Consider the following 21,595-nt stretch of genomic DNA (forward strand, 5'->3'; position numbering starts at 1 on the left):
GACTCCAACCACGGTAAAGGAGGTGCAGCGCTTTATTGGCTTTGCCAACTACTATCGGAGGTTTTTCCAGGGCTTTGGCAAGGTCGCAGCTCCCATCACCTCACTGTTGAAGGGTGGCTCTGTTGAAGGGTGGCCCTGTTTACTCACGTCTTCCGGCACTACGGGGTGCCAGAGGACATAGTGTCTGACCGGGGTCCCCAGTTTACATCCAGGGTCTGGAAGGCGTTCATGGAACGTCTGGGGGTCTCGGTCAGCCTGACCTCTGGGTTTCACCCCGAGTCTAATGGGCACTTGGAACGGGTGAATCAAGATGTGGGTAGGTTCCTGCGGTTCCTACTGCCAGGACCAGCCGGGGGAGTGCTCAGTGTTCTTACCATGGGCCGAATATGCCCAGAACTCTCTCCGCCACTCCTCCACTAACCTAACGGCATTTCAAAGTGTTTTATGTTATCAGCCAGTTCTGGCACCGTGGCATCAGAGCCAGACCGAAGCTCCTGCGGTGGATGACTGGTTTCAACGCGTGGAGGAGACGTGGAACGCTGCTCACGTCCATCTCCAGCGCACCGTGCGTCACCAGAAGGCCAACGCTGACCGCCACCGCAGTGAGGCCCCGGTTTCTGTACAGGGTGATGGGGTCTGGCTCTCGACCCGGAATCTGTCCCTCTGCCTGCCCTGCTGGAAGCTGAGCCCGTGGTTTGTGGGGCCATTTAAAGTCCTGAGGAGGATAAACGAGGTTACCTATAGGTTACTACTCCCTCCAGATTATTGTATTAACCACTCGTTCCATGTGTCTCTCCTCAGGCCGGTGGTGGCTGGTCCGCTCCAGGAGTCTGAGGTGGACATCGAGGTGGCCCCGGCGTACTCCGTCCATTCCATTCTGGATTCAAGGCGTTGGGTGGGGGACCTTCAGTACCTCGTGGAGTGGGAGGGGTACGGTCCGGAGGCGCGGTGCTGGGTCCCAGTGAGGGATATCCTCGATCCCTCCCTGTTGCAGGATTTCCACCGTCGCCATCCGGCTCGCCCTGCTCCGCGTCCTCCTGGCTGTCCCCGAGGCCGGTGTCGGCGCGCTGCTGGAGCTGCGTGTCAAGGGGGGTGGTACTGTCACGACTTCCTCCGAAGCTGCCTCCTCTCCTTGTTCGGGCAGGCTTCGGCGTTCGTCGTCACCGGCCTTTTAGCCACTACCACTCCTTATCTCATCATTCCTTTTGTTTTGTCTTGTGATCAGGTGCCACAAAGAGGGACCTCGGAAAATTACAACTGGCTCAGAACAGGGCAGCACGGCTGGCCCTTAAATGTACACGAAGAGCTAACATTAATAATGTGCATGTAAATCTCTCATGCCTCAAAGTGGAGGAGAGATTGACTTCATCACTACTTGTTTTTATAAGAAGTGTTGACATGCTGAATGCATCGAGGTGTCTGTTTAAAATACTAGCACACAGCTCAGACACCCATGCATACCCCACAAGACATGCCACCAGAGGTCTCTTCACAATCCCCAAGTCCAGAACAGACTATGGGAGGTGCACAGTACTACATAGAGCCATGACTCCATGGAACTCTATTACACATCAGGTAACTGATGCAAGCAGTAGAATCAGATTTAATAAACTGTTAATACACCTTATGGAACAGCGGGGACTGTGAAGAGACACACACACAGGCACAGACACACGCTTACACATACACATGATAAGACACGCACTCTACACACACGTACACATGGATTTTGTATTGTAGATGTATGTGGTAGTAGAGTAGTGGCCTGAGGGAACATACTTCATGTGTTGTGAAAAGTGTTATGAAATGTAATGTCATGTAATATTTTAAATTGTATATAACTGCCTTAATGTTGCTGGACCCCAGGATCCTTAATAAATACAAATACAAATGAAATAAAGGAATTAAAAGGCTTTGCTGGTTCCTTTATGAATAGTTTATAATATATTATTATTATGTATAATTCAAGAAAAAAAATACTACTTTAAACATCAAGCACAGTATTTACAGTCGACACTGCTGATTGCAGAATGATATGCAGACAAAATATAACAATGTACATGTAAGATATGGCCATTGACTTTTACGCAGTAACACAAAGTTGGTTTGGATATTTGTTTCTTTCAGTCTGAAATAGACAATAGTGTCATTTTCAAATTCCTGACGAGATACAGTACATTGCCACTTTACAAAGAACATAGCAGTAAGGTCTCATTGGAGGAGTGCAATTTCACATCATGACACGTTCTCACTTTAATATGTCAATTAAATACAATTCATGTTAAATAGCAATGCCATCCAATAATATTTTAGGCTGCTATCCAGAAGCTTCATTTTGATGTCTCTGCAACACTTTATAATAACTTTCATGAATAAGCAACAGTAAACAATTTATAAGTAGTGCACAAACCATTAATCCATATTTATAAACATTTACGCATTTAGAAGCATTAGAATTCATTCGCATTTATAACATTTATAATCATTTATAAATATGGATAAGCTTAAATAATGGCTTATTCATAAAGGTCATAATAAAGTGTAACCAATGTCTCCCATACTCTCTCCATCAAAGCAGCGTTTTCACATAGAGCTTTAACATGGAGTCCATGATTAGGAAGGGGAGATGGAAAGACAGTTTGCTTACTAACACTCTAATGTCTTAGTGCTTTGACAGACATTCTGTAGTCTTGAGGTTTCAGGGTGTACTTACAGATACACAGTGTAGATAATAGTCCAATCCTATCCTCATCCAACTCCAGGGGTAATTTGAATCCTGTACAACTCAACCTCCTGCTTTTGGAGTAGGTGCTAGCTATCCTCCCTCCCACAATATCGTCCACATCACATTTGCACAGCCCGGGGAAAGTCAAAGAGAAGGTGTGAGGGACAAGCATTATGATGATGATGAGGCAAGTTGAAGGCAGGTGAGGTTCGAGGGAGAGGGTGCCAGTAGGAGGAAGGGGCAGGAACAAGAAAGGAAGTAGTCCCATCTTCACTTCCTGTTATCTACATCTTCTGGATCTCAAAGAGACGTACGTCCGTGTCGTACCAGATGGGCGGGTCCACATTGCTGTGAAGACAAATAAAGGTTTCAAATGTTAAATGCATTGGACAACATTGGAAGACTATTTCATCTTAGATCTAAGAGGAAGATAGAAAGCATTGGGACATGTTCATTAGGGAATGCAATGGCAAACGTTTGAAAAACGTTTTCCGATGGAGAAACGAAAGCAAGCGTTTCTTATTGGACAAGTCCAGGAAGTCCCTCCCTGCTTAATCCATTTTCTTCTGTTTGTTGCCAAATGAACACATCCCAGAAAAAAGAAGTACACAGATACATGAAACCCAACATGAATCATGAAAATGACTGAAATACCATAAGACTACAGCTCCCATCATGCCCTACTCACCGCAGGTAGACCACTCCCCACATGTAGGTGCGGAACCACATGGCCGTGCCGGCATTGGCCTGGTACTTCCTGATGAGGATGGGATGGGGGACGGGCAGGAGGCCCACCAGGGTGCCATGCTGGAGGAACTTCAGGATCTCAGACTCATCCGTCAAACCTCTGAGAGAGAGGGAGAATACGTTGCTACAATTAGAATCAGGAAAACTTTATTGTCCACGCAAGGTGAACATTTTTCTTTGGCTCCACACACATAAAAACAGACATTCAAATATCATCAGTCATTCAAGTGTTTCTTCCAAAAGGTATGGTGTGTGTTGTATGGGGGGTGTGACGACCCTCCCACTCTGTCTGCCGTATTCTCTCTTTGCTCTTGTTTCCTTATTAGGATGCCGGTGGGCGGAGTTGGGAGGGTCGTTAGCTACATGGGAAACACCTGGGCCAGGTGTGTCCCAGCATAAATGGACCTCTTCCACATTCATTGAGGAGACTCTCTCCAGGCAGATACTTTGACTTTGGTTGTGGTATTTTTGTGGCCTTTTTGGTTGTTTGCTTTGGCACCTCAACACTTTTCCATATTACATTTATGCATGCAAACACTCACTTACACTACTGATTACTGATTACACACACCATTGTTATTTGATTTAGTTTACTTTAGTTAATAAATATATACTTTGAGTATTCCTTGTCTCCACGTGTCTCCCTTTTGTTACGAACTTGAGCCGGTTCGTGACAGGGGGTTTGGAGCAAAGCTAAAAAATATATACAGTTGATGTCGGAAGTTTACATACACTTAGGTTGGAGTCATTAAAACTCGTTTTTCAACCACTCCACAAATTTCTTGTTAACAAACTATAGTTTTGGCAAGTCAGTTAGGACATCTACTTTGTGCATGACACAAGGAGTTTTTCCAACAATTGTTTACAGACAGATTATTTCACTTATAATTTACTGTATCACAATTCCAGTGGGTCAGAAGTTTACTGTGCCTTTTAAACAGCTTGGAAAATTCCAGAAAATGATGTCATGGCTTTAGAAGCTTCTGATAGGCTAATTGACATCATTTGAGTCAATTGGAGGTGTACCTGTGGATGTATTTCAAGGCCTACCTTCAAACTCAGTGCCTCTTTGCTTGACATCATGGGAAAATCAAAAGAAATCAGCCAAGACCTCAGGAAAATAATTGTAGACCTCCACAAGTCTGGTTCATCCTTCGGAGCAATTTCCAAACGCCTGAAGGTACCACGTTCATCTGTACAAACAATAGTACGCAAGTATAAACACCATGGGACCACGCAGCCGTCATACCGCTCAGGAAGGAGACGCGTTCTGTCTCCTAGAGATTAACGTACTTTGGTGCGAAAAGTGCAAATCAATCCCAGAACAACAGCAAAGGACCTTGTGAAGATGCTGGAGGAAACAGGTACAAAAGTATCTATATCCACAGTAAAATGAGTCCTATATCAACATAACCTGAAAGGCCGCTCAGCAAGGAAGAAGCCACTGCTCCAAAACCGCCATAAAAAAGCCAGACTATGGTTCGCAACTGCACATGGGGACAAAGATCGTACTTTTTGGAGAAATGTCCTCTGGTCTGATGAAACAAAAATAGAACTGTTTGGCCATAATGACCATCGTTACGTTTGGAGGAAAAAGGGGAAGGCTTGCAAACCGAAGAACACCATCCCAACCATGAAGCACGGGGGTGGCAGCATCATGCTGTGGGGGTGCTTTGCTGCAGGAGGGACTAGTGCACTTCACAAAATAGATGGCATCATGAGGAAGGAAAATTATGTGGATATATTGAAGCAACATCTCAAGACATCAGTCAGGAAGTTAAAGCTTGGTCGCAAATGGGTCTTCCAAATGGACAATGACCCCAAGCATACTTCCAAAGTTGTGGCAAAATGGATTAAGGACAACAAAGTCAAGGTGTTGGAGTGGCCATCACAAAGCCCTGACCTCAAACCTATAGAACATTTGTGGGCAGAACTGAAAAAGCATGTGTGAGCAAGGAGGCCTCAGTTACATCAGCTCTGTCAGGAGGAATGGGCCACAATTCACCCAACTTATTGTGGGAAGCTTGTGGAAGGCTACCTGAAACGTTTGACCCAAGTTAAACAATTTAAAGGCAATGCTACCAAATACTAATTGAGTGTATGTAAACTTCTGACCCACCGGGAATGTGATGAAAGAAATAAAAGCTGAAATAAATCATTCTCTCTACTATTATTCTGACATTTCACATTCTTAAAATAAAGTGGTGATCCTAACTGACCTAAGACAGGGAACTTTTACTAGGATTAAATGTCAGGAATTGTGAAAAACTGAGTTTAAATGTATTTGGCTAAGGTGTATGTAAACTTCCGACTTCAACTGTAATAATATCACTTTAATTAATTAATATTAATATGCCATTTAGCAGACGCTTTTATCCAAAGCGACTTACAGTCATGCGTGCATGCATTTTTGTGTATGGGTGGTCCCGGGGATCGAACCCACTACCTTGGCGTTACGAGCGCCATGCTCTACCAGGTGAGCTACAGAGGACCTTCATAGAAGTAAACCTTTGATGACCAATATGACCAGTGATGTTTGACTTACTTGTCGATACAGATCTTCTCAACCTGCGGGACCAGCACCTGCAGCAGGCGCATTATGGTCTGTAGGGGGAGCTTACACTTCCAGGAGAGGACCTGAGGAAGAAGGAAGGGACAGAATACACTCTTAGAAAAAGTAGAACCATACAGGGTTCTTCGTTTTGTCCCCATAGGGGAATCCTTTTTGGTGCTGGGTAAAACCCTTTGCAGATGGTTCTATCTAGAATGGACCTGTGGGTTAGAGCGTGGCCATGGCAACACCAGGGTTGTGGGTAAGAGTGTGGCCATGGCAACACCGGGGTTGTGGGTTAGAGTGTGGCTATGGCAACACCAGGTTTGTGGGTTAGAGTGTGGCCATGGCAACACCAGGGTTGTGGGTTTGAGTCCCGCATGGGCCACTTAATGAATACGTGTCACTGTCCATGTTGAAAGTTATTTAAGTGGCCTTGAATAAAAACGTCTTCTAAATGACTACAGTGAGGGAAAAAAGTATTTGATCCCCTGCTGATTTTGTACGTTTGCCCACTGACAAATAAATGATCAGTCTATAATTTTAATGGTAGGTTTATTTGAACAGTGAGAGACAGAATAACAACAAAAAAAAACAGAAAAACGCATGTCAAAAATGTTATAAATTGATTTGCATTTTAATGAGGGAAATAAGTATTTGACCCCCTCTCAATCAGAAAGATTTCTGGCTCCCAGGTGTCTTTTATACAGGTAACGAGCTGAGATTAGGAGCACACTCTTAAAGGGAGTGCTACTAATCTCAGCTTGTTACCTGTATAAAAGACACCTGTCCACAGAAGCAATCAATCAATCAGATTCCAAACTCTCCACCATGGCCAAGACCAAAGAGCTCTCCAAGGATGTCAGGGACAAGATTGTTGACCTACACAAGGCTGGAATGGGCTACAAGACCATCTCCAAGCAGCTTGGTGAGAAGGTGACAACAGTTGGTGCAATTATTCGCAAATGGAAGAAACACAAAAGAACTGTCAATCTCCCTCGGCCTGGGTCTCCATGCAAGATCTCACCTCGTGGAGTTGCAATGATCATGAGAACGGTGAGGAATCAGCCCAGAACTACACGGGAGGATCTTGTCCATGATCTCAAGGCAGCTGGGACCATAGTCACCAAGAAAACAATTGGTAACACACTACGCCGTGAAGGACTGAAATCCTGCAGTGCCCGCAAGGTCCCCCTGCTCAAGAAAGCACATATAGATGCCCATCTGAAGTTTGCCAATGAACATCTGAATGATTCAGAGGAGAACTGGGTGAAAGTGTTGTGGTCAGATGAGACCAAAATGGAGCTCTTTGGCATCAACTCAACTCGCCGTGTTTGGAGGAAGAGGAATGCTGCCTATGATCCCAAGAACACCATCCCCACCGTCAAACATGGAGGTGGAAACATTATGCTTTGGGGGTGTTTTTCTGCTAAGGGGACAGGACAACTTCACCGCATCAAAGGGACAATGGACGGGGCCATGTACCGTCAAATCTTGGGTGAGAACCTCCTTCCCTCAGCCAGGGCATTGAAAATGGGTCGTGGATGGGTATTCCAGCATGACAATGACCCAAAACACACGGCCAAGGCAACAAAGGAGTGGCTCAAGAAGAAGCACATTAAGGTCCTGGAGTGGCCTAGCCAGTCTCCAGACCTTAATCCCATAGAAAATCTGTGGAGGGAGCTGAATGTTTCGAGTTGCCAAACATCAGCCTCGAAACCTTAATGCCACCAAGTACTAAGTCATGTTTTGCAGAGGGGTCAAATACTTATTTCCCTCATTAAAATGCAAATCAATTTATAACATTTTTGACATGCGTTTTTCTGGATTTTGTTGTTGTTATTCTGTCTCTCACTGTTCAAATAAACCTACCATTAAAATTATAGACTGATAATTTCTTTGTCAGTGGGCAAACGTACAAAATCAGCAGGGGATCAAATACTTTTTTCCCTCACTGTATATTATCATATTACTATTAAACCTACTCACCCAGTCTGGTGTAGGGGACCAGTGAGATTGAGACCTACTCACCCAGTCTGGTGTAGGGGACCAGTGAGATTGAGACCTACTCACCCAGTCTGGTGTAGGGGACCAGTGAGATTGAGACCTACTCACCCAGTCTGGTGTAGGGGACCAGTGAGATTGAGACCTACTCACCCAGTCTGGTGTAGGGGACCAGTGACATTGAGACCTACTCACCCAGTCTGGTGTAGGGGACCAGTGAGATTGAGACCTACTCACCCAGTCTGGTGTAGGGGACCAGTGAGATTGAGACCTACTCACCCAGTCTTGTGTAGGGGACCAGTGAGATTGAGACCTACTCACCCAGTCTGGTGTAGGGGACCAGTGAGATCGAGACCTACTCACCCAGTCTGGTGTAGGGGACCAGTGAGATTGAGAGGTACAGGAGATGGTGGATGATGTGCTTGACATGCGCCTTCTCTCCATCTCTGCCTCAGTGTAGAAAACATCCTGGGAACATAGAACACTGATGACTCATATACACACGCATGCACATAAACACACGATCACGCGCACACACACACACACACACACACACACACACACACACACACACACACACACACACACACACACACACACACACAGCCTTACCTCATTGTCCCTTCCAGAAATGGACTCTGTGTCGCTGACCCCTACGATGGCGCTGTGGTCAGCCTGGGGTGTGTGGTCAGCCTGGGGTGTGTGGTCAGCCTGGGGTGTGTGGTCAGTCTGAGGTGTGTGGTGTGACGCGTGTGAATGTTCCATCTTTGGCACAGTGATCATGGTGCCATCCTCTGACACCTGAGACTTCTCAGTCAGTTTGTCAATGGCTGCAGGCAGGGATTGATTTGATTGGACAGTTAAAACATCCATACAGTACAAAGGTGTTCAGAAGGTGACAGGAATAGCACAATAAAGACATTGGCTTATTTCCATTGTGGTCCTGAAGGACAGGGAAGCAATATGTCAGTTCATACAGAATGATGACTGTTGTGTTGAGAGAGTCCATATGGGGGAGATGGGGTTGTGTATCTGGTATAGAATCCTGGTAATGTTCAGATAGTAGTTACAGATACAGGAGGTCTTGTACCTGGTAGTGTTCAGATAGTAGTTATAGATACAGTTGAAGTCAGAAGTTTACATACACCTTAACCAAATACATTTAAATTCTGTTTTTCACAATTCCTGACATTTAATCCTAGTAAAAAATCCCTGTCTTAGGTCAGGTAGGATCACCACTTTATTTTAAGAATGTGAAATGTCAGAATAATAGCAGAGAGAATTATTTATTATTATTTCATCACATTCCCGGTGGGTCAGAAGTTTACATACACTCAATTAGTATTTGGTAGCATTGCCTTTAAATTGTTTAACTTGGGTCAAACATTTCGGGTAGCCTTCCACAAGCTTCCCACAATAAATTGGGTGAATTGTGGCCCATTCCTCCTGACAGAGCTGGTGTAACTGAGTCAGGTTTGTAGGCCTCCTTGCTCGCACATGCTTTTTCAGTTCTGCCCACAAATTTTCTTTAGGATTGAGGTCAGGGCTTTGTGATGGCCACTCCAATACCTTGACTTTGTTGTCCTTAAGCCATTTTGCCACAACTTTGGAAGTATGCTTGGGGTCATTGTCCATTTAGAAGACCCATTTGCGACCAAGCTTTAACTTCCTGACTGATGTCTTGAGATGTTGCTTCAATATATCCACATAATTTTCCTTCGTCATGATGCCATCTATTTTGTGAAGTGCACTAGACCCTCCTGCAGCAAAGCACCCCCACAGCATGATGCTGCCACCCCCGTGCTTCATGGTTGGGATGGTGTTCTTCGGCTTGCAAGACCCCCTTTTTCCTCCAAACATAACGATGGTCATTATGGCCAAACAGTTCTATTTTTGTTTCATCAGACCAGAGGACATTTCTCCAAAAAGTACGATCTTTGTCCCCATGTGCAGTTGCGAACCGTAGTCTGGCTTTTTTATGGCGGTTTTGGAGCAGTGGCTTCTTCCTTGTTGAGCGGCCTTTCAGGTTATGTCGATATAGGACTCGTTTTACTGTGGATATAGATACTTTTGTACCTGTTTCCTCCAGCATCTTCACAAGGTCCTTCGCTGTTGTTCTGGGATTGATTAGCACTTTTCGCACCAAAGTACATTCATCTCTAGGAGACAGAACGTGTCTCCTTCCTGAGCGGTATGACGGCTGCGTGGTCCCATGGTGTTTATACTTGCGTACTATTGTTTGTAGAGATGAACGTGGTACCTTCAGGCGTTTGGAAATTGCTCCCAAGGATGAACCAGACTTGTGGAGGTCTACAATTTGTTTTCTGAGGTCTTGGCTGATTTCGTTTGATTTTCCCATGATGTCAAGCAAAGAGGCACCGAGTTTGAAGGTAGGCCTTGAAATACATCCACAGGTACACCTCCAATTGACTCAAATTATGTCAATTAGCCTATCAGAAGCTTCTAAAGCCATGACATCATTTTCTGGAATTTTCCAAGCTGTTTAAAGGCACAGTCAACTTAGTGTATGTAAACGTCTGACCCACTGGAATTGTGATACAGTGAATTATAAGTGAAATAATCTGTCTATAAACAATTGTTGGAATAATTACTTGTGTCATGCACAAAGTAGATGTGCTAACCGACTTGCCAAAACTATAGTTTGTTAACAAGACATTTGTGGAGTGGTTGAAAAACAAGTTTTAATGACTCCAACCTAAGTGTATGTAAACTTCCGACTTCAACTGTAGGTGGTTATACAGGGTTTTTCTAGATCAAAAAGGGGCTTAGTTAGTGGGCGTGACAGGGGGCATGGCAGGAGGCATGACAATGGGCACGTTCAGCGCGGCTTAATTTTAGAGAACATTTTAGAGGCTTCCATCTTGGTGTTCCTTTTCTGCCATGGCTAATGCTGTGTTATTTTGCTCAAACCTAATAACAAAAGATACTGTTAAATTAATTGTTTTTGGAATTTTCTATTCCCCTGACTGTCTAGCTTTTATTTCGCTGATTGGTAGTTCTCAAAGACTATATTATAAAAAATATATAGGTCCATGATCTTTTCTACACTGAAAGCATTTTTCCACCCCGAAAATTAATAAAATAAAATAAACAAATATATATACAGTATATATACAGTTCCAGTCAAAAGTTTGGACACACCTACTCATTCCAGGGTTTTTCTTTATTTTTACTATTTTCTACATTTTAAAATTATAGTGAAGACATCAACGCTATGAAATAACACATATGGAATCATGTAGTACCAGAAAAGTGTTAAACAAATCCAAATATATATTTTATATTTAAGATTCTTCAAAGTAGCCACCCTTTGCCTTGATGACAGCTTTGCACACTCTTGGCATTCTCTCAATCAGCTGCATGAGGTAGTCACATGGAATGTGTTTAAATTAACAAGTGTGCCTTGTTAAAAGTTAATTTGTGAAATGTATTTCCTTCTTAATGTTTGAGCCAATCAGTTGTGTTGTGACAAGGTTGGGGTGGTATACAGAAGATAGCCCTATTTGTTAAAAGACCAAGTCCATATTATGGCAAGAACAGCTCAAATAAGCGAAGAGAAATGACAGTCCATCATTACTTTAAGACATGAAGGTCAGTCAATTCGAAAGTTTCTTCAAGTGCATTTGCAAAAATCATCTAGCGCTATGAGGACCGCCACAGGAAAGGAAGACCCAGAGTTACCTCTGCTGCAGAGGATAAGTTCATTAGAGTCACCAGCCTCAGAAATTGCAGCCTAAATAAATGCTTCACAGAGTTCAAGTAACAGGCACATCTCAACATCAACTGTTCAGAGGAGACTACGTGAATCAGGCCTTCATGTTTGAATTGCTGCAAAGAAATGACTACTAAAGGACACCAATAAGAAGAAGAGACTTGCTTGGGCCAAGAAACACTGGCAATGGACATTAGACCAGTGGAAATCTGTCCAAATTTGAGATTTTTGGTTCAAACCGCTGTGTCTTTGTGAGACGCAGAGTAGGTGAACTGATGATCTCCACATGTGTGGCTCCCAACGTGAAGCATGGAGGAGGAGGTATGATGGTGTGGGGGTGCTTTCTGGTGACACTGTCAGTGACTTATTTAGAATTCAAGGCACACTTAACCTGCATGGCTACCACAGCATTCTGCAGCGATATGCCATCCCATCTGGTTTGCGCTTACTGGGACTATCATTTGTTTTTCAACAGGACAATGACCCAACAAACCTCCAGGCTGTGTAATGGCTATTTCACCAAGAAGGAGAGTGATGGAGTGCTGCATCAGATGACCTGGCCTCCACAATCACCCTACCTCAACCCAATTGAGATGGTTTGGGATGGGTTGGACCGCAGAGTGAAGGAAAAGCAGCCAACAAGTGCTCAGCATATGTGGGAACTCTTCCAACAAGACTGTTGGAAATGCATTCCAGGTGAAGCTGGTTGAGAGAATGCCAAGAGTGTGCAAGCAAGGCTACTTTGAAGAATCTGAAATCTAAAACATAATTTGATTTGTTTAACACTTTTTTGGTTACTACCTGATTCCATATGTGTTATTTCATAGTTTAGATGTCTTCACTATGATTCTACAAAGGAAAAACCCTGGATTGAGTAGGTGTGTCCAAACTTTTGGCTGGTACTGTATTTATTTTTTACAGTTTGGACTTATGTGTGACGAAAAAACGCTTAGGCGGCCCGCCCAAGTGTTTCTATGGCAGAGAAATCCCTGGTTATAGATAGTTATATATAGGTTGTTATAGTTATAGATAGGTGGTGTACCTGGTATAGCGACCAGGCTGGTCTTCAGTGTTCCTGGCTCTGCGGGGACGGCCGGACGGGAGCCCTCCATGGACACCGTCTCCTGGGAGCTGGTACGGGAGATGCCGGTGATGGCGTCCGGTAACTTTCTCTTCCTCAGCAAGGCCTTCTGGATGGAGGCAGGGTCGGACGGCAGGTTGGCCAGCTGATGGAACAAGTTGCGTTTGCGGATAATGGCGTAGACTAGGTTACAGTTTCCTGGAAGAAAATTGCAGATTTAAGAGCAAGGGACTATGAGCGTTACATTGATACGACACAACAGCACATCAAAGCAAGGCAGTAAATAGTCCTTCTACTTACTGAACCCAGAGAAAGTAAGAAACGTATAACTTGACTAATTACAATCCCCTTTAATATTATAATTTTTTGTTGATAGAACAGTGAGGAATTGAGAGCCCGGAGATAGATTATAGAGGGGCCCAGGTAGGCAAGGGGCAGAGACAGGGCTCAAACCCCAGTCGTTAGCCGGTATCTGTGGTCCGGAGTCGGCAGCAATACCAACAGACCAGACTCCGGCAGGACTAAACACAGTCCTATGCTATTCTACGGAGTCAGACATGTAACCTGTTCTGAGAGGAGCAGGCGGGGTAAACACTGGTCCTCTCACCATCAAACTGGTACTGGATGATGTTGTTGAAGGCCTCCAGCAGGAAGAAGACAAGGTGGTGGTTCTGGGAGGCGGAGAAGAGGAACCAGTTGGTGGAGAAGGCTTCCAGGAGGTGGAGCAGCTTGTTGGCTGCCACCATGGACAGACTCTTCAGGTAGGGAGACACTGTGGAGGAGAGGGAGGAGGAGTCATTCAGGTAGGGAGACACTGTGGAGGAGAGGGAGGAGGAGTCATTGAGGTAGGGAGACACTGTGGAGGAGAGGGAGGAGGAGTCATTCAGGTAGGGAGACACTGTTGAGGAGAGGGAGGAGGAGTCATTCAGGTAGGGAGACACTGTGGAGGAGAGGGAGGAGGAGTCATTCAGGTAGGGAGACACTGTGGAGGAGAGGGAGGAGGAGTCATTCAAGTAGGGAGACACTGTGGAGGAGAGGGAGGAGGAATCATTCAGGTAGGGAGACACTGTGGAGGAGAGGGAGGATGAGTCATTCAGGTAGGGAGACACTGTGGAGGAGAGGGAGGAGGAGTCATTCAGGTAGGGAGACACTGTGGAGGAGAGGGGGGAGGAGTCATACAGGTAGGGAGGCACTGTGGAGGAGAGGGAGGAGGAGTCATTCAGGTAGGGAGACACTGTGGAGGAGAGGGAGGAGGAGTCATTCAGGTAGGGAGACACTGTGGAGGAGAGGGAGGAGGAGTCATTCAGGTAGGGAGACACTGTGGAGGAGAGGGAGGAGGAGTCATTCAGGTAGGGAGACACTGTGGAGGAGAGGGAGGAGGAGTCATTCAGGTAGGGAGACACTGTGGAGGAGAGGGAGGAGGAGTCATTCAGGTAGGGAGACACTGTGGAGGAGAGGGAGGAGGAGTCATTCAGGTAGGGAGACACTGTGGAGGAGAGGGAGGAGGAGTCATTCAGGTAGGGAGACACTGTGGAGGAGAGGGAGGAGGAGTCATTCAGGTAGGGAGACACTGTGGAGGAGAGGGGGGAGGAGTCATTCAGGTAGGGAGACACTGTGGAGGAGAGGGAGGAGGAGTCATTCAGGTAGGGTGACACTGTGGAGGAGAGGGAGGAGGAGTCATTCAGGTAGGGAGACACTGTGGAGGAGAGGGAGGAGGAGTCATTCAGGTAGGGAGACACTGTGGAGGAGAGGGAGGAGGAGTCATTCAGGTAGGGAGACACTGTGGAGGAGAGGGAGGAGGAGTCATTCAGGTAGGGAGACACTGTGGAGGAGAGGGAGGAGGAGTCATTCAGGTAGGGAGACACTGTGGAGGAGAGGGAGGAGGAGTCATTCAGGTAGGGAGATACTGTGGAGGAGAGGGAGGAGGAGTCATTCAGGTAGGGAGACACTGTGGAGGAGAGGGAGGAGGAGTCATTCAGGTAGGGAGACACTGTGGAGGAGAGGGAGGAGGAGTCATTCAGGTAGGGAGACACTGTGGAGGAGAGGGAGGAGGAGTCATTCAGGTAGGGAGACACTGTGGAGGAGAGGGAGGAGGAGTCATTCAGGTAGGGAGACACTGTGGAGGGAGAGGGAGGAGGAGTCATTCAGGTAGGGAGACACTGTGGAGGAGAGGGAGGAGGAGTCATTCAGGTAGGGAGACACTGTGGAGGAGAGGGAGGAGGAGTCATTCAGGTAGGGAGACACTGTGGAGGAGAGGGAGGAGGAGTCATTCAGGTAGGGAGACATTGTGGAGGAGAGGGAGGAGGAGTCATTCAGGTAGGGAGAAACTGTGGAGGAGAGGGAGGAGGAGTCATTCAGGTAGGGAGACACTGTGGAGGAGAGGGAGGAGGAGTCATTCAGGTAGGGAGACACTGTGGAGGAGAGGGAGGAGGAGTCATTCAGGTAGGGAGACACTGTGGAGGACAGGGAGGAGGAGTCATTCAGGTAAGGAGACACTGTGGAGGAGAGGGAGGAGGAGTCATTCAGGTAGGGAGACACTGTGGAGGAGAGGGAGGAGGAGTCATTCAGGTAGGGAGACACTGTGGAGGAGAGGGAGGAGGAGTCATTCAGGTAGGGAGACACTGTGGAGGAGAGGGAGGAGGAGTCATTCAGGTAAGGAGACACTGTGGAGGAGAGGGAGGAGGAGTCATTCAGGTAGGGAGACACTGTGGAGGAGAGGGGGGAGGAGTCCTTTGTAGAAATACTCTACAATGAGCAAAGATTGAGCCTAATCCTAGCTATTCTCCATTGACAGAGCTTCTTAGTCCATGATTAGGCTTAATCTGTGTCCGGGAAACTGGCCCTGAGACACACAGTATACAGAATTACAATCTACTTACTGATATTGAAGATTATGCATATTCAAAAGTAACATCTCAATATGCATGAATCAAATAATTACTTCATGAGTACATCTGTCTGGGTGTTTAAGGTGATCCCAGGGACTGTTCCAAAGTAATGTAATATTGAACTGTTCAATACCTCAGAACTTTCTGTGAGGCTGAGGATACAAGGAGTGTAAATGTTTCCTGTGGGCCGGATTGTCTCATGAATGACATGTTGTTGTGCTGATTGTAGGCTACCGTATGTATTAAATGTTGTAACGCTGTACTGACTACTGCTGCCTTCTTGGCCAGATCTCTCTTGTAAAATAGACTATGTGTCTCAGTGGGACTTTCCTGGTTAAATGAAGGTTAAATAAAATAAAAACAAGGGTTACAAAGATCCATGTGTATATTTGACCAGCAGATGGAGCCAGTGCAGAGCTACTCACCATTTACCACGATGGTGAGCAGGCAGTCAAAGAGAGGCTGTAGACGCTGGTGACCGCTGGTGATGATCTTGTGGAACACCTGGAGATCACACAGAGAGGTACAGACATAGAGATATAATTACTAGAAGGGAAAAAGACCCTCAGCTCAGACAACGGCAATTTGACTGGAACACTTATGGGTACACTCAATCGCCCGTCAAGCCACCCATCGGAGAACATTTATTGACTTGAATGTCTGTTTTAGCAATTCTATTTCAAAAGGATCTGGATTTATATAGTATTAGTTTCCATTCAAATGCTTTATCTGCGCTTCATTGATCTTGCCTTGCGCAATGGAACCAATGGGAGAGTCCCAATAGAGCTAACCCTGCCCATTTGGCACTCCAGGACCAATTACAAATATTTGAAATTAATACTATTTGAATCTAAGTGTGATAAAGACATCAAATTATAACTTGTGAGGCTTTTTAATTAACACATAGAGGCAGATCACAGAAAATGCAATATTGCCTGCAAAATTAATCAATTTGCTACAGTCTACTGTATTCCACAGAGATATATTATATTCATTCTATATCTATGCTGTAGCCTACTGTAATTTGTATGGCAGAGTCTTACTACTATGAGTAGGTCGGCGTGGGTCCCTGTAAATACTGGGATGTCCATAGGTACGTGGACGGAGTAGGGCTTGTTGAGACGCACGCCAAAGTTCCTCTCTCCACTCAGCAGTAGCAGGATAAAGACACCGATGTGCATGAGACCCACACGGGCTGTAGCAGAAACACGCGAGCGCACACACTCTCACACACACACACACACACACACACACACACACACACACACACACACACACACACACGCTCACACACACACACACACACACACACGCTCACACACACACACACACACGCACACACACACACACACACACACACACACACACACATGCTCACACACACACACACACACACACACACACACGCTCACACATACACACACACGCTCACACACACGTTCACACACACACACACACACACACACACACACACATGCTCTCACACACACACACACACACACACACACACACACACACATACACACACACAGAGTGAGAGACAATCACTAAAACCATTAACAAGGCATATGTTAATAAATCAGATATTCACAGCCATTAGCAGATATATAGTATATTCCAGTCCCTACAGACAGATATATAGTATATTCCAGTCCCTACAGACAGATATATAGTATATTCCAGTCCCTACAGACAGATATATAGTATATTCCAGTCCCTACAGACAGATATATAGTATATTCCAGTCCCTACAGACAGATATATAGTATATTCCAGTCCCTACAGACAGATATATAGTATATTCCAGTCCCTACAGACAGATATATAGAATATTTCAGTCCCCACAGACAGATATATAGTATATTCCAGTCCCTACAGACAGATATATAATATATTCCTTACAAACTTTACTCACACCCTGGCATCATTCAAGTTGAAGAGGATAGGTCTGTGTGTGTGTGTGTGTGTGTGTGTGTGTGTGTGTGTGTGTGTGTGTGTGTGTGTGTGTGTGTGTGTGTGTGTGTGTGTGTGTGTGTGTGTGTGTGTGCGCACGCGTGTGTGCGCACGCGTGTGTGCGTGTGTGTGCGTGTGTGCGTGTGTGTCTACAGACTGTACTCACACTGGTCGGCCCTGGCGTCATTAAGATAGAAGAGGATGGGTACCAGGATGTCCAGAACATCACTGCTCTTCAATACAAAGAACAGGAACTTCTGTGATGGGCAGAGAGACAGTGGTATGGGTTATTAGAATGTGATGTGTGTTTGTTTTTCTGTTTAGGGTAGGTTAGTCCTCTATTTTATTTTGACTCTTTAATTAATTTTCAATGAAGATCGTGATCATCTCGGCTACCAAATTTACTGTCAATATTATATATATATATACACCTGTCTTCTACCTGTTGTGTATTCACTGATGATGATTGTGTCAGAAGGTGTATCTAACTAAAATTTTGTTTTAAAATGTGCCTCAATTGAATACAGTCTGTGTCAAGGGTGCCAGTATTTCAACACAATAACAACCTGTTTGGTTTCCTACTAGCCTGGTCCTAGATCTGTTTGTGCTTCATAGCTAACCACTCCTACAGTATGGTAAGGAATAACACAGATCTGGGATCAGGCTTGTCTCAGGCTAGTCTCCTAACTTATTATAAAATAATAATACAGTATATAATATATAATATAATACTAGAATAATATACTATAATAATAATTATATATAATATACAATGATAATATTAATAATATAATAATAATAATAATAATAATAATAATAATAATAATAATAATAATAATAATAATAATAATACATATACATATATAAACTCAGCAAAAAAAGAAACGTCCCTTTTTCAGAACCCTGTCTTTCACATATAATTTGTAAAAATCGAAATAACTTCACAGATCTTCATTGTAAAGGGTTTAAACACTGTTTCCCATGCTTGTTCAATGAACCATAAACAATTAATGAACATGCACCTGTGGAACGGTTGTTAAGACATTAACAGCTTACAGACGGTAGGCAATTAAGGTCACAGTTATGAAAACTTAGGACACTAAAGAGGCCTTTCTACTGACTCTGAAAAACACCAAAAGAAAGATGCCCAGGGTCCCTGCTCATCTGCGTGAACGTGCCTTAGGCATGCTGCAAGGAGGCATGAGGACTGCAGATGTGGCCAGGGCAATAAATTGCAATGTCCGTACTGTGAGATGCCTAAGACAGCACAACAGGGAGACAGGACGGACAGCTGATCGTCCTCACAGTAGCAGACCACGTGTAACAACACATGCACAGGATCGGTACATCCGAATATCACAACTGCAGGACAGGTACACGATGGCAACAACAACTGCCCGAGTTACACCAGGAACGCACAATCCCTCCATCAGTGCTCAGACTGTCCGCAATAGGCTGAGAGAGGCTGGACTGAGGGCTTGTATGCCTGTTGTAAGGCAGGTGCTCACCAGACATCACCGGCAACAACGTCGCCTATGGGCACAAACCAGGGGTGATGGTCGGATTCGCATTTATCGTCGAAGGAATGAGCGTTACACCGAGGCCTGTACTCTGGAGCGGGATCGATTTGGAGGTGGAGGGTCCGTCATGGTCTGGGGCGGTGTGTCACAGCATCACCGGACTGAGCTTGTTGTCATTGCAGGCAATCTCAACGCTGTGCGTTACAGGGAAGACATCCTCCTCCCTCATGTGGTACCCTTCCTGCAGGCTCATGCTGACATGACCCTCCAGCATGACAATGCTACCAGCCATACTGCTCGTTCTGTGCGTGATTTCCTGCAAGACAGGAATGTCAGTGTTCGGCCATGGCCAGCGAAGAGCCCGGATCTCAATCCCATTCAGCACGTCTGGGACCTGTTGGATCGGAGGGTGAGGGCTAGGGCCATTCCCCCCAGAAATGTCCGGGAACTTGTAGGTGCCTTGGTGGAAGAGTGGGGTAACATCTCACAGCAAGAACTGGCAAATCTGGTGCAGTCCATGAGAAGGAGATGCACTGCAGTACTTAATGCAGCTGGTGACCACACCAGATACCAGTTACTTTTGATTTTGACCCCCACTTTGTTCAGGGACACATTATTCAATTTCTGTTAGTCACATGTCTGTGGAACTTGTTCAGTTTATGTCTCAGTTGTTGAATCTTGTTATGTTCATACAAATATTTACACATGTTAAGTTTGCTGAAAATAAACGCAGTTGACAGTGAGAGGACGTTTCTTTTTTTGCTGAGTTTATATATACAGTACCAGTCAAAAGTTCACCATTATTCTACAACATACAATGTAAAAAAAAAAAACTTGAATGAGTAGGTGTGTCCAAACTTTTGACTGGTACTGTATATTTATATATATATATATACAGTGGGGAGAACAAGTATTTGATACACTGCCGATTTTGCAGGTTTTCCTACTTACAAAGCATGTAGAGGTCTGTCATTTTTATCATAGGTACACTTCAACTGTGAGAGACGGAATCTAAAACAAAATTCCAGAAAATCACATTGTATGATTTTTAAATAATTAATTTGCATTTTATTGCATGACATAAGTATTTGATACATCAGAAAATCAGAACTTAATATTTGGTACAGAAACCTTTGTTTGCAAATACAGAGATCATACGTTTCCTGTAGGTCTTGACCAGGTTTGCACACACTGCAGCAGGGATTTTGGCCCAGCGATTTTGACTTCAGGTTTCGGGGCTGTCGCTGGGCAATACGGACTTTCAGCTCCCTCCAAAGATTTTCTATTGGGTTCAGGTCTGGAGACTGGCTAGGCCACTCCAGGACCTTGAGATGCTTCTTACGGAGCCACTCCTTAGTTGCCCTGGCTGTGTGTTTCGGGTCGTTGTCATGCTGGAAGACCCAGCCACGACCCATCTTCAATGTTCTTACTGAGGGAAGGAGGTTGTTGGCAAAGATCTCGCGATACATGGCCCCATCCATCCTCCCCTCAATACGGTGCAGTCGTCCTGTCCCCTTTGCAGAAAAGCATCCCCAAAGAATGATGTTTCCACCTCCATGCTTCACGGTTGGGATGGTGTTCTTGGGGTTGACCTCATCCTTCTTCTTCCTCCAAACACGGCGAGTGGAGTTTAGACCAAAAAGCTATATTTTTGTCTCATCAGACCACATGACCTTCTCCCATTCCTCCTCTGGATCATCCAGATGGTCATTGGCAAACTTCAGACGGGCCTGGACATGCGCTGGCTTGAGCAGGGAGACCTTGCGTGCGCTGCAGGATTTTAATCCATGACGGCGTAGTGTGTTACTAATGGTTTTCTTTGAGACTGTGGTCCCAGCTCTCTTCAGGTCATTGACCAGGTCCTGCCGTGTAGATCTGGGCTGATCCCTCACCTTCCTCATGATCATTGATGCCCCACGAGGTGAGATCCTGCATGGAGCCCCAGACCGAGGGTGATTGACCGTCATCTTGAACTTCTTCAATTTTCTAATAATTGCGCCAACAGTTGTTGCCTTCTCACCAAGCTGCTTGCCTATTGTCCTGTAGCCCATCCCAGCCTTGTGCAGGTCTACAATTTTATCCCTGATGTCCTTACACAGCTCTCTGATCTTGGCCATTGTGGAGAGGTTGGAGTCTGTTTGATTGAGTGTGTGGACAGGTGTCTTTTACACAGGTAACGAGTTTAAACGGGTGCAGTTAATACAGGTAATGAGTGGAGAACAGGAGGGCTTCTTAAAGAAAAACTAACAGGTCTGTGAGAGCCGTAATTCTTACTGGTTGGTAGGTGATCAAATACTTATGTCATGCAATAAAATGCAAATTAATTACTTAAAAATCATACAATGTGATTTTCTGGATTTTTGTTTTAGATTCCGTCTCTCACAGTTGAAGTG

The 21,595-nt window shown here is 45.1% G+C and overlaps 1 protein-coding gene across 3 annotated transcripts in view; it reads right to left on the reverse strand.

The window, feature by feature from the left end:
• Window positions 1-1,896: 1,896 nt before the first annotated feature.
• The window catches only part of LOC121551608 (protein HID1), a 49,576-nt gene continuing 29,877 nt past the window's right edge, over window positions 1,897-21,595 (reverse strand). For all 3 annotated transcript variants that reach the window (XM_045205086.1, XM_045205085.1, XM_045205088.1), the window contains 10 exons: window positions 17,849-17,939; window positions 16,773-16,924; window positions 16,155-16,233; window positions 13,449-13,613; window positions 12,803-13,039; window positions 8,640-8,857; window positions 8,391-8,495; window positions 6,018-6,109; window positions 3,414-3,572; window positions 1,897-3,073 (listed from right to left, as the gene is read on the reverse strand). In XM_045205086.1, the coding sequence (XP_045061021.1) occupies window positions 3,010-3,073; window positions 3,414-3,572; window positions 6,018-6,109; window positions 8,391-8,495; window positions 8,640-8,857; window positions 12,803-13,039; window positions 13,449-13,613; window positions 16,155-16,233; window positions 16,773-16,924; window positions 17,849-17,939 (1,362 nt within the window). In that variant the 3' untranslated portion in view covers window positions 1,897-3,009. The remainder of the gene's footprint in view (window positions 3,074-3,413; window positions 3,573-6,017; window positions 6,110-8,390; window positions 8,496-8,639; window positions 8,858-12,802; window positions 13,040-13,448; window positions 13,614-16,154; window positions 16,234-16,772; window positions 16,925-17,848; window positions 17,940-21,595) is intronic.

This window comes from Coregonus clupeaformis, chromosome 19 (genome assembly GCF_020615455.1).
Source record: "Coregonus clupeaformis isolate EN_2021a chromosome 19, ASM2061545v1, whole genome shotgun sequence".
Taxonomy (NCBI): Eukaryota; Metazoa; Chordata; class Actinopteri; order Salmoniformes; family Salmonidae; genus Coregonus; species Coregonus clupeaformis.